At 31.0% G+C, this 14,825-nt stretch overlaps 1 protein-coding gene across 1 annotated transcript in view; it reads right to left on the bottom strand.

The window, feature by feature from the left end:
- LOC105251053 (opioid-binding protein/cell adhesion molecule homolog) overlaps positions 1–14,825 on the bottom strand; it is an 81,333-nt gene that overhangs the window by 20,866 nt on the left and 45,642 nt on the right. Inside the window, exon 3 of the mRNA XM_011257558.3 lies at positions 3,956–4,163. Within this exon, the coding sequence (XP_011255860.1) occupies positions 3,956–4,163 (208 nt within the window). The remainder of the gene's footprint in view (positions 1–3,955; positions 4,164–14,825) is intronic.

Below are 14,825 nucleotides of genomic sequence, written 5' to 3'. Positions count from 1 at the left end.
TTTTTATTATATTAAGTTTTATTTTAAACCATCTATATTCATATATATCATATTTCTATTTTATATATATTAATATGATCATTAATTTTAGGCTTTTCTAAATAGATAATAATTTAGACACATTAGCTGCTGCTGGTATAGCTTCTTTATCAAATTTATCTATTTTAATTAATAAAGACACAAACATGGAAAGTATAAAATTATAAAATATTTGTATCATTAATATACAATAAAATATTAAATCATATTAAATCATGTAACGCAGTAAATGAAACGATTTTTCTTGTAAATAAATGTTTAATTATACATCCATTTATGAATGTTCAGCCGTCTCACTTAAATCCTAGTTAACGTGAGCTTTGCAATGTATCAATGGGATACTATCTGTGAGCTTGTTAAGAGATATAAATCAGTAACCTCAACTGAGGTATTTATGGAGATACATTAGCTTTCCGCGAGAGTATAGAATGCCAGCATTTATTTGGTAATTTCCGGCAGTCCGATATTCATCTCCCGAATGCTATTGCGCCAGAACGCGATAGAGTTGACCAATGATCTCCAGAGATCAGGATTTGTGTCAGGACCTTTGTCAAGTCAACTGATAATTGGTAGTGAAAAAGATCGTTAATCTAGACGTTCGTTAATTTAAAAAAAAAGTAAGATAAACTTGCCCAGCCTAATGAAATCGTATTAGGATAATTGTCAAGCATAACAAAAATGAGAAAAATATTCAAATCTTTAAAAACTCTGTTTTATATCAAAATATTTAACATATTGAATTAAATAATAATGTAATTTACTATTTTATTAGTAAACAAATATTTGATAGTAAATATTTGAATTATTGCATGATGTATGATTAAGAAAACGCTACAAATATTTAATGCGGAAGCTAAAATAAAATAGTTCTATAAAAAAAAGAGAGAATGTGATGTAATAATAATTTATAACAGTTTAATTACCGTGTCATAATTTTGCGTTATAAAGTAAAGTAATTAAGAAAGTATAATATATTTCCCGCTGGAGAATTGGTAAATTAAGGTGAAGATCAGCCTTACGGAGCTTATGATGTTGTACGTAGTATTCTCCAGAGTGCTGAGAAACAAATAATCAAGGATTGAATATCGGTGTCTTGTAGTAGCAATCACGGCTTCCTCTAGAGGTACTATGGTGTCCGCCAAGACGGCCATAGTTGGCGAAGTTTGACAAGTTGGCGGTAACAAGGACGGTGGTACCAAGTGCCAAGAAAGTTCCGAGGAAGGATCAGTTGATGCATAGTCGCAGGAAGAAGGATGCGCCCTGCTAGCAAAGGATGTGTTCCGCGGGACAATCGCGAGTTACGTATACATGGAAAACGCTGAATCCGCCTGTGCTTAGTCGAGTTTCGCAACGAGTAGTCGAGGATCCTGGAGTTTCTGATGGCGTGGGTTACAAATTCACGAGCAATCCCGAACGCACGATTTGCTCGCAAATATTTGTCGGCAGCAGTCCTTAAATCATTTCGGAATTCTCATTTCCCGCTCAATTTTCCGCCCTTTAGACTTCATAACAACCGGAAATTACGCGCAATATTTATATTTATATAAGTATATGCAGGTTTCAAGTTACGTATGTACAACTATATAATATGATAATATTTAAATTTTATCAAAATAATTTTATTCAAATAATCACTATTAAATAAAATTACGTGAAAATTATTTTTTCACATTTATTTATATATATTATTATATTGAATTTATTTATACATTTATTTATACATATTATTATATTGAATAATCAGAAGATACCTGATACGATTATGCAAATATAATAAATGTAATTATCCATAAGCCAGCAATTAAAAATTATATTTTTATATTTTGTGTAAAAATGTATAGTCACATTAAATGTAATATTATCTGCAATATTCAAAGAGAAGATAGAAAATAATATAAATGTCAAAATACTAACGGATTATTGTAAAGTCATATTTTCTTCTAGTTAATAAATATATTCAATCTCTATCGATATTTTCTATAACCACTTAATTTTCAATTATCAAAGTTAATAACAATTATGTAATATCGCAATATGGAACGATTTTATCAAATGCAAATAAAATACAGATAAATCACTTTATACCAATAAGACCTTTGTACATTTTATTCTCTTTAGAAAGCCTTTATACCTTTGACGTTACTCACAATTAGTGAACAGTAATAACACCATGGAAGAAAGAGTAGGTTGTAATACGACGAGTTTCTATCAAAGAAATCCTGTCACTTATTCCAGATAAAACAAATGAACATACCACGCAGAGTTGGTACATTCAAAGGATCGCGTCCCATTGCCACTCATCAGTGAAATTGCACCAGTTCTACAGCTGAATGTGTTAGTTTCTTTGTGTAACATGATAATCTGTATTGAGTGCGGAGTTCAAGAGAAAACATTTATAATTTTCGAACAGATAATAATGCTGTGTGTGATATTATATTTATCTGATGTATGTGATACGATGTTCTCTTAACGATGTGGCTTTACAGTAACGCTTTACTCGACAAAAGCTTACTAATAATTATGATTTATATCATTGGTTTGATAAAATAATAAAATGTCCGAGTTTTATAGTGCAAATAAAAATTTATGTTACATTATATTGCATATGCAATAAACATCCATTCAGATAATGTAATATTTTCAATAAAGAATTTATATATAATGTTTTGAATTAAATAGCTGATTTTTAGTTATAAGTTATTATTATTATCAAGTATTTTTAGTTATTTAATAGCTATAACTCTTTCATATTCTATAAATATTTTTTTATAAATAATTTCGATATTTGTATACATTCTGTCAAAAAAGTATCGGGAATTGTCGATTTAAACTGCCTGCGCTAGTCGAAGGTATGAAAATTTTTTTTCCCAGGTTGGTACAATTGTCCTTTATTATGATGCCAAATTTGAGTGGAATCTGTCAACCAGTGTGTTTACAACAGCTGGTTAAGTCAGTTGATGTCAGTAGTGCGTGCCGATTTTTACAATGAGTGAAAATATTGAACAAAGAATTTGTCTCAAATTTTGTGTTGCGAGAGGTAGCACACGAACTTAACATGTCCCATGAGTCCGTTCGTTCGATTTTGGTCGATAATTTGGGCATACGATAATGCGCCGTCTCACCGAGCTACGATTGTGACCGATTTTCTCGCTAAAAACTCAACAAATGTACTTGAACAACCACCGTATTCACCAGATTTGGCATCGTGTGACTTCTTCCTCTTCCCAAAACTGAAATTGCCGCTCCGGGATACCCGTTTGAAGCCATAAAACAAAAATCGCCGCGTGAACTGAAGGCCATCCCGGAAAGCGCCTATAAGAAATGTTTCGAAGATTGGAAAAAACGATAGCATGCGTTGCTTCAAATGGAACCTACTTTGAAGGCGACCCAATAAATTTTGATGAATAAATGAAATATGTGTGTTTTATTTAACAATTCCCGGTACTTTCTTGACAGAATGTATATAAATTGTGATTTTTAAATAGTATAAGGTTATTAATATAATTCTATAAATTTATATATATACATTGTAGTATAATTTTTTAATTCACTCTTTGTAACGTCTGTATTTTCTATTATATATATTATGCTTATTCGCATATTAAATAGATATGTATTACTTCAACTCTGAGAGATTACTTCTCTCGTTTGCGCAGATGTATGTTTATACTACTTAATTTCAGCTGATATATTTCTTCTAGCCTCTTGTTTGCAGAGATTTGAAATAATATTGAGAATTATTTTCCTTTATTTTTCATATTGATTATCAATATTGACTTATCCTCTTTTGCAATATTAAATGTATACGCAAGTCTATATCATATTATATTCAAAAATTATTAAGATTTTTTTAAATATAAATATAGAACAAAGACGATATCTTTTCAAAGAAAAATTAAAGGAGTTTGATCTTTACCAACAACTTCGAGAAAACCAACGATGCTGGACATCGGGTCAGTATTAACCTGGCACATGTACCAACCGCTGTCAGACTGGCGCGTATATTTTATATGCAGGGACCACGTTCGATGGCCAATGTGTGTCACTGCGATCCGATGATTCTTCGTGATAACGTGACTTGATATCGTCAGAATCGTCTGCGTATCGACTCGTAGCCACGCTACCTGCAATATAAAAGTAGAATCTGATAAAACGAGTAGTACCATATAATTTAATTCCTTTAATTTATTTACAAGTTTGCAAAACTATTATTTGCAAGTTTGTAAAACTTTGGCATACAACATCGATGCTATGATTTTATATTCTAATATTTATTTTATAATATATATATACTGCTTTTAATTTATATCAAGTTTGTGCAATGTGTATAATATAAATAAAATTTCAAAATTATGCTCGATGTAAAAAGTGCGATATGAATAAGAGCTTCATATTATACACAGAACGGCATCTTATTGCTTTCAAGTATTTTGAGAACTTTCTAGCAGAAGTTTCAAAGCAAGAAAAAGTTTTATGTAAATACTTATGTACACGAAATGCAATGCTTCCTAGATATAAATCAATTCGTACTAACAGCTCAGACGAATGATTGTGGAAGGTAAAATAGCAAAAATATCGAAGAAATATAAAAATAATAATGTTATTTTAATATTAAAGTCTTTTATATATTGATTGGCTTTCTAACAAAAATATATATCAATATTTTTCACATTAATACTTTAAATGTTTTTAAAAATATTTTAATTCCATTAATTATTTTAATTACATCCTTTGGGTAATCACGAAAATAAGTAAGAATATATCAAAATTTAGCAACTCTTTCAGTTTTTGAAACAAAAACTATTGCTCTTTGGAACTATTGCTCTTTGGATTAAATTTTTAAAATGTATTTTCGAGATGTACATCCAATTTTTCCGCATCATATTCAGAATGACAACAAATGCTATGGATACTTTATACTCTTCTTGCCTGTTACCAGCTGCATAAAAGGAGTTAATATTTTATTATATCGTGTTATGTAAAACAAATTTGCATGTTTTGCAAATTTTGTTTAACGAGAAAAATGAAAAAGAAAATTGCATCCAGAAACAATTTTCAACTGATTCTATTACAAGTAATAACTAGAAGAAAGTGACAAAATCGTATTATAATTTGATGTTAAGCGACTTTTATATAAATTTCATATTAAGACTTTTTTTTTAAATTAGCTTTATAATATAATAATAATATTTGCATGAAGTTATTAGCTCTTATAAATTGTGCAACTGCATATACATATGTATGTACAGAGTGTTTCCGCGATATACACATCATTAGTCGGGATGTCCATCGTCAGGAGCATACTTTATTAGACTCACTGAATGAGATTAGAATGTGAGTTCAACGGAGAGGGAAATCTTATCATTTTATTATAGTAAATAATTGCGAAATTTAATAATATAGATAAAATGTATATTTAATAATATATATTATATATATATTTATATATAATTATTTATTTATTATGTATTATTATATATTTATATGTAATATATTTTTAATAATATAGATAATAATAATATATATAAAGTATTAAATTCTAATAAATTGACAAATTTCGTTAATAACACATTATAACATTTAATTATAATATTTAATAATAAATATTAATATATATTAACATATATTAATAACGTAAATTTAATAAATAAATTTAATAATAAATATTAATATATATTAACATATATTAATAACGTAAATTTAATAAATAAATTTGAACAAATATAATATAGTAAAAATATAATAAACAAATATAATAAAATATACTTATAATGACAAATATTTTTTATCTTTAAATGTAATAAGTTATAATAAATGTTCAATATAAATGTTCAATATAACCATCTTCTTCTAAACATAAAGCAATTCTGCGCATGAAATTTTCTTTCACGCGACTTATCATGAGAGAAGTGATATCCGCACATGCGTTACGAATTCTATTTTTAAGAATTTTTGCATTTTCCGGCAAGATGTGATATATTTTATTTTTTAAGATGTTTTATATAAAAACGTCCATAGGCATAAGATCCATGGGCAGACATCACTCTTCTGATAAAACAAGAGAGAAACATTTTCAGCAGGATTGCTCTATGTTTAGAAGAAAATAGTGATCATATCGAATTTTTATAATTTGTTATATTTAAATATCAAATATATTTTTTATTATAAGTATTTTTCATTATATTTGTCCAAATTTGTTTATTAAATTTTATTTATGTTATTTTATCTATTATTATTTTATTATTAGATAAATATTTTATTTATGTTATCAAATTTTACAATTATTCATTATAATATCCGAAAAAATGTTCTTTATTATAAACAATTTAAATGTATTCTCACATGTCTTCTTGTTTTTAAAAGCATTTGTTTTTATAAAAATATAATTTGATCTTTAATCTATCAATAAAACACTTAAAAAGTGTATTTATAAATGCATATGAGTCAAAAATATTGTTCAGAATTTGTTCCACGATTATATTAAATTTCTCAAAGAAGAAATATATATCATATTCAAAGAATACAAGTGTCAAGTTATAAAACTACCATTGTCAGGAATCAAATCAAAGAGCATAATAATGTACGCAAGTACCTAGTTACCATTTCACTTCTGTATCTCATTTTCTATAAAAGCAATCCTTCTTTTATTTGAACCAATATTCGCGGAATATATGATCTGCAACACACTTTGGAACACACCTATCGCTTTGTGTACTGCAATCTATATCGCAATCTAGTCGAGAGATCTCATTAAAAAAGTAGATAACATTCATCGTGCTTATTCTTCATAAGAGACAAAAAAAAAGGACAAAGATCTCGTTGAAACGACGCCGCATGCGGTTTTATTTATGAATGTCCGTTGCGAGTCTTTCATGCTCCATTCCCTCTCTCTTCTATTCTCGGCAATCCCTTCAATTACCGTCTTTCCCGTCTTTCTCATCGCGGAAGCTGTCAACGCGTCTCATCGTCCAAGTGCTACCGACAATGTGCTCGACGCTTACCAACTACGCTCGTAACATAAAGAGGACGAGAATGGGGAGAGAAAAAGACGAAAAGAGAGAGAGAGAGAGAGAGAGAGAGGGGAAGAACGAAAAAGCGAGAAAAGGAAACGGAAAAAAAAAGAACTTGTTACGCCGAAGTCGTAATACACTCGACGTCGTTTTAGAGCGCACACGTCCACCTCTTCTCTCCACTCTTCATCGGCCCGTAGGCGATGTGTCGCGCACAGTTGCAAGCGCCACGTGCCTCGTATGTACCGGACAGGCAGAAGCGGTCTAGTCGAGGAACGGCGAACGAATAAAAGGAAAAGGACGATTTCAGGGTAAGCGGCTCGAGGACGAAGAACGAGGCTGGAAAAACGGGGATTACGTCCGCCGCGAGAAAGAAACGGAAAAGAAGGTGCCGGAGCGCGGGCGGCGAAGAAAACGCGAACGACGGGGGTGGGTAGGCGAGGGTAGTAAATTGTGCGCGCAAGACGAGGTGCGAAAGCTCTCGGGAGCTGATAGAGAAGGGTGCAACGCGCGCACGCGTCTATCTACATGCATGCATACACTCTGTTTCTTCTCCTTTTTCTCCTCGGAAGCATCACCGGTATCGGTCCATTACGTACGCATGATGGACTCGACGAGCACGTGTAATGGAAGCACGTCGTCCTCTTTTATCCCGCACGTTCAGGCCCGCGGTCCACGACCGAGAGTCCTCATCGCGGCAATTACTCAAGTTCGTATGCAGGACCGAAATGCAGCCGAAATGCGACCAGCATTGCGGTACGACACGTTTCGCTTTTACGAATGATTCGTTTCGCTGTGTACATAATTGCACGTTGCCGTAATCATGCGGCCGCGCGCGCGTTTGAATAAACCCTACCGCTACGGATTTGTCTCGTTTTCCGCCGCATTTCTCCTCCCGTGTCTCTTCGCATCTCGCAAAACAACACTTCCACGTCCTTTTTTCGTTTCGCTGTTTTCTGTGCTTTAGATGCGACTATCCGGTCTGTTAGTTGAAAGCGGAGAGGAAATCAGAACTCGGCGGCGACTCTTTATTTTCGTTTACGTCAGTCGCTTGTACAAGGCAATGCTCGTGTATACCTACCTACCTAGCTATTTTTTTTTATTCGGACTCTTTCCTCAACATTCCTCCTCCTCCCACCACTTCGCAACCACTCGTTGCACTACCTTCCCGCAATACTCGTTTCATCCCTTAGTTGCACCTACAGTATGAAAGAAGTATCTGAGCGTGTAGTTCTTTAATTTCGCGAGATATCTTCTCGAGGGCCGAGCGCTTTCGCGACTCGGATTCGCGGTGAAAAATGACTCGGGCAAGTTCCCCTTGAGAGTATATCGTGTCCTAACCCGCCGGACGATCGCTCATCCTTTCTCCTTCGATTTCTCTTCCGTTTGCGTGCGCTCGCGTAATCGTCGTCGACTGTAAGCGAGAACATTGATACGAGTTTGAGTATTTTGAAACGAGGATAATGCCGGCGAGATTTAAATACGTTTCAAAGAGACCTGTAGCAAATTGAATATCGTTTTAAATGATATTTTAAGGTAATCTGTATACTCGAAACTTCGAAATTTCGAAATTTCGAAATTTTTAATAATATAAATTGTGTAAAAATAATTCATTTTAAGCAGACATTAAACATATCGAAATCTTGCTGACATTGTCGGTATTTCTAATATATAAAATATCTTAAAATCATAGATTAACGAAATTAGTATTCATTTATTATTAATAATTAATTATATTATTAAGTATTTTCTACAACGTATTTTCTTTCTACAACGATAGAAGTACGTTGATATAATTATATTTGTTTTAAAAGCATAAAGGAACTGTTATAATTTTATATGTCCCTAATTGGGACATATAAAATTATAACAATTGCTTTATGTATTTCTAATATATAAAATATCTTAAAATCATAGATTAACGAAAATAGTATCCATTTATTATTAATAATAAATTATATTATTAAGTATCTTTCTACAACGATAGAAATACGTTAATATAATTATATTTGTTTTATCTAATTGGGACATATAAAATTATGACAATTGCTATATCAAGTGCTTTTGAATAATTAGATAAACGCATATATTGTGCTAATATGTACTCGTATTATGCTAATATGATTCAGTATAACAACTACATATGTTGTTTCAAGAATGTTCACTCTTTGCATGAATATTATTTGAAATTATGGCACTGCTTTGGGAATATGAATTAATTTTATTTATTAGTATCATTATTGTAATAGTTTATACAACAGTGTTATGAAAAAATAAAAGTATCAAGTGTACAGATAGAAAGACAGGTAGCTATATAAACATGTAGTATTGTAATGTCATGAAACACGACACGATGAAATTAAAATTACGTCACGAGTTGTTATTGCGAACGGTTCTCTTATACGATATCGCTTGGCTATCATCTAAAGAGGTGGTCTTTACACGCACAACATTGCGCGATAGGAATAAAAAAATAATGTTTCCTCGTCAATATTGCATTTATGCAATAACGCATACATTACTCGCAGCTTACGACGATGGCTTACGAAGAAAAATAAAGAGACAGTAATTCATATTTATCCGACTATACAAGGCTCTTAAAGATTTCTCAAATATTTTAACAAGATATAAATGCGACCAAGCAATTTTTCGATGTAATAAATTGTTCGACGGAAAGAGAGAGAGAGAGAGAGAGAGAGAGAGAGAGAGAGAGAGAGATACATACATATATATTACACAAATTTATGTATGCCCTGAAATAAATGCTATAAAAATACACAGATAAAATTTTTATATTTAAAACAAAAGCAAATTACAATTCTTATATATATTATTTAAAAAACAAACAACCTATTTCTCCTGGAAAACTATATATTTATTTAAAGATAATTTTATATATATATATATATATATATATAATTATTAAATATTTTATTTAATAATTATAATTATATTATATATAATAAAAAAACAGGATAATTATGATTATAATTATAATTATCCTGTTTTTTAATGTTGTATACATAAAACAAATAAAATAAAATTTTGGTTACTTCATTTAACAACAAATAATATACTAGCCTGTATATGACGCAAGAGAGATTTATCGTTGTGTATAACATACACGACGAATATGTTATATTGCTAATTGGTAAAACAAAGCGTCATTAAACGTGCACATGAAAATCAGTCAGTGTTCGCGTTTATTGAAGACAAATATATTAAATGTACTCGGCAACAAAACAAGCATCGGTTATTCAAGTTTTCTAACGGCACGTTGGAAAACGTTGAATATTCCGATGTGTAAATATTGGAAAATTCTAAGCGTGATAGCAGTTATCGTCGGACGGCTATGGTATGGTAATAATCACGCTTGTATAGCGCTCGTGGTTTAAACGTCTAACGCACGTCATTCACTGCTCGATCGTGATACATGTATGACCGTATCGAAAATTAAAAAGAAATGATGTATGAGGAAAAAAATATGCGCTGAAACGGATATGCTACGCGTAATCTATAGCGATCTTAATATTTATTTTTGGTTTCTTCGCTTGTTTTATATAAAAAAAAACTTATGCTTTCTGTGTGTGCTTTATGTCTATAATAAAATTATATGTGCGAAGTTTTCAAAAGATACATATTTTAATAAATATAATTGATGTTTTTACATTGCTTCTAAATATTATTTAACAAACTTTGAAAAATTTTGAAATTACTTTCTATGTGATTTTACTAATTTGTTTACTAATGTTTTGTTCAATATGTTTTATCACATTAGATTATCATTCACTGCTTAAAAAAGATAGGATTATATTTCCAGACTAATAATTGCTGCATTTATATGAAAGACAGATTCAATTAGTGTTTCATTTTGTTTTGCCTTGTTGCAATTAAAAATTTATGTTTTGCATGAATGTCTCACTTAACTGCATATAAAATTATAAAGCACGTATAGATTGTACTAGAAATTAATCTTTCTTTTTAATAAAAAGCGACTATGTATATGAAAAATAATAATTTTGTTATATTTTCGATATTGCAACATTAGTATTATAAGTAATTAAAAATAAAACAATTTTAACAAATAAAATTTTAATATACGTGTATATGATGACTGTGTATGTACATATAAATAATAAGATTTTATTTCATTTTAAATATAATTTAAATAAAACTTTTGTCAAAAAAATATAATTTGGAAATTATTATTAATCAATTAATCAATTATTTATAATGAGATTGAGAAGTAAATAAATAACTTGCCATCTCATTTGCTATAAAAATATTTGTTTTGTAATTTCATCACATAATACGCCTCTTGATAAAAAGAGATTTCGCATTAATATGTATAATTAAAATGTCATTTGCTAAATTACATATTTGTTTCGAAAACAATATTTATGATATATGTGTAATAAAAAATTCATCCAATAGTACTATCTAAATGTAACGATTTTCTATGCAATTTAGCATAAACTTTACTTGACGATATTTTGTAAAAAATACTTTGCATACTGGACTGTTAAATATACTCTTATACTCTTTATAGTATACGAACAACAGGAAGGCTACTTAATCCAGATCGGATTACGGGTTAGTTTCACATGTTATCAGAGAACTCAAAGATAAGCATCTGTCCGTAACGTCAAAGTTTGCCGTGGACAGAGAACGAAATAGTCAGTGAATTCGATGCAAGTTGTACAGACGGATAATTAGTCCCAGTGGTACAATCGGCATAATTATTGTCTACTGCGGTTTATCCCCCGCACACTTTCCTCCTGTGAGTGTTCAACCCCCTTCTCTCTTTCTCTCTCTCTCTCTATTCTCCCTCTCCCCTATCGCTCTCTCTCTTTAGTTCGACATTTTACAACCACTATCAACGCTCCTGCTACCGGCAAAACACACGATCACATTAATGAGCCCAACAAGAGCCGATTGAACGGGTTTTGCCTAAACAAGGAATGCCCTGTTAATTGTAATCGCTCGTCAACCACGGACGCGCTAATTACAAAGGCAATCATCGTAACGAATGTCAAATACAGATAACGCTATCCTGGTCGTTTGTGTTCCCATGGACAGATACGTAATTCCTAAAGCTCGTGCTCTACGACTTGTTTGTCTAGCGCATTACCATTAACCTGGTTATATTCTATAAGAAGTGCCTCCTACTTACGCGTAAGCTGAAATGTGCATCTCCTGTCGCTAGTCGCGCTGATTGCAAAGACAACCGTTGTAATAAATAGCGCATATATTTGCTGAGTACTTTCCCTATGATTAGCAGTCGCATATCTTTTAAAATGATAATAAATTATTAATGCAATGACATTGTACACTGTTGTGTAAAAAATACATCTTTTATATTGAACGTTAAAGTTGTTTTTACACCAATACAAAATAATGCTGAACTGATAAATACTGATTAAATGATTTGTAAGCGCATATTCGCATTTAATATTCATAAAGATAAATAAAAAAATGTTGAGGCAATATTTTAAATTTTGTAGCTTTGATAATTTATTTTATTTATAAAAATTATATTTTTGTTCAATGAATCACAAGTAAATACAGATATACAATATGGATAAATATAGATATATGCGTATATAACGGATATATGTATATATGTATATAGTAGATAAATATCAATAAAGTATATTAAGAATTTGCTATGCCTAAAATATTTTATATGGTTTTACTCTCTGAACGTTATTTAGTTCAACTTGCCGCAATCTGTTAAAAGTGCTTCATACCTTAGATAAGTATATATCATAAAAGTTGAGTGCTTGAGTTAACTCACGAGCATCTTTACCTGTTTATAACAAACTTGAGAAATTCTATAATAAACTCCAAACTACTCTCTTCACATTATTCAAAACAAATAGTCTTTTCAAATTACATTATTTTGCGTTAAAACGATCGAAATTTATCAACTTCGAAAGTTAACTGTACTTCTGTTATTGATTATTAAGCTTATTGTTAGTAGGTCAATTATAGCTCTCACGACGTATTTCTGACGCGGTACCAATAAGTTATTTGTTATCGTGCAAAGTGACATTGATAAAATATATTTATACGTTTATATTTTTATGCCTCTTACAAAACGTATACATATGCAATATATGATTTGTACGTGATAAAAAAAAGCTGCACTGTCTATATCACATCTATTAAGTAAATTATAAATTTTATTACATCAGAGATACAATTGAACAAGCTATCTTTAAAACTGTCATATCTTTTTGCTTTTGTGTGTATTTAAAAAAACGAACTGACCATATCTTTTTTATTGGTTAAAAGCTAGCTGGTCCGCTACGAATAACAAAAAAACAATCTGCACATAAAGAAACTGTGCACACATGTTATCCCTACCGTACAAATTTCAAGGTTTTTCTTTCACTAAAAAATATACGAGCGATTGGTATATAGTTTCAATTGCCTATATAAAATGCGAAAAGTCCTAGCATCTATAAGATAAATCATGTTGGTTTTTAAATAGTCCATGATATTACTCAAAACGCTCGTACGCATTCAAAAATAATAATTTAACAATAAAAATCATAAAAACGTATATTATACGCTATGAATAATATAGTCTTGTTTATATTGTATAAAAACATTTTGATTAGCTGAATCTATCTAATACTTGGTATATTACTTGTCAATCATTAGTCTGTCGCTAACGGAAAAGAGAGACTGCTTATGAGATCATAAAAAAGAACACGAGAAGAAGTAAAAAAAAAAGAAAATTTTGCTTTCTTTATCCTTGATATCCAAAATCAATCAAATAAAGATGATTATCAAATGTTCTTCGATAACATTTGGATTGTCTCACGTCGACTGACATTGCTAAATACATACTCGCTTAAGTCCTTTTTACACGAACTCGTGACGCCGCAAAACACGTTCGCGCACGGATAGCGCCAAGATACCTGTCAAACATCCCACGGTTGGAAGCGTCCCAGGACGTACCTTGGCGCATATTCTTCCCCGCTATTTGCCCTTCCTCCCCTTGTCCGTCAGACATCATTTTTCATATCCCGAACCCAAGAATATCCGCCGAAGGGTGACATTCTCCAACCTCCCGACGTTGACAATGTGCTGCGTTGATTGAATCGTCGAACGTCAAGGCGTTTTCTGCCTCGACTTTCTACTCTTCCTTCTTCTTCCTTCCTTTAGTCGTTCTATTTTTTCCTATCCTCCTTTTTTTCCCTTTCATTCTCTTTTTCTGTCTCTCTCTCTCTTTCTCTCTTTCTCTCTTTCTCGCTATTTCATTCTCTCGTTCCAGTCCATTACTTTACTCCTAACCGAGATTCAACCTCGTATCACAATTCTTAGTAAGATTCCACTGTAATTCACATGATGCAATCATTTGTGTAACGTAAATTGCTTTGATATGCCGAAGACTCTGCTGTCAATCCTGACATTTATCGCATAGCAACCTCGCCGATCCCCATCGTCGTAAAATGCTTTCCAATTTCATCCTCGACATTGACGTAGTAGAGAATGTCGCAGTTTCTGTTTGAGTTAAATACAATATCAGGTATGATACTGTATATGAGGTGACAAATGAAATTCATTAAAAATATAAAAAGGAATTTTAAAAAAGAATTACGTAAAAATATACGTAAATATATAGAAATATATAGAAATATATAAAAATATATAAAGTATGTAAAAACAATTGCGCTAGAAAATATTTATCTATGAGATGTGTAAGCAATTTATTTTTGATTCTATCTTTTACATATTCTATTCCTTTATATATTTTTTTTATTT

The sequence above is a fragment of the Camponotus floridanus genome, unplaced genomic scaffold (assembly GCF_003227725.1).
Source record: "Camponotus floridanus strain SB8 unplaced genomic scaffold, Cflo_v7.5 scaffold73, whole genome shotgun sequence".
In the NCBI taxonomy this organism is placed as follows: domain Eukaryota; kingdom Metazoa; phylum Arthropoda; class Insecta; order Hymenoptera; family Formicidae; genus Camponotus; species Camponotus floridanus.
Note: the sequence above shows the minus strand (reverse complement) of the source record. Positions and strands in the feature narration are given on the sequence as shown.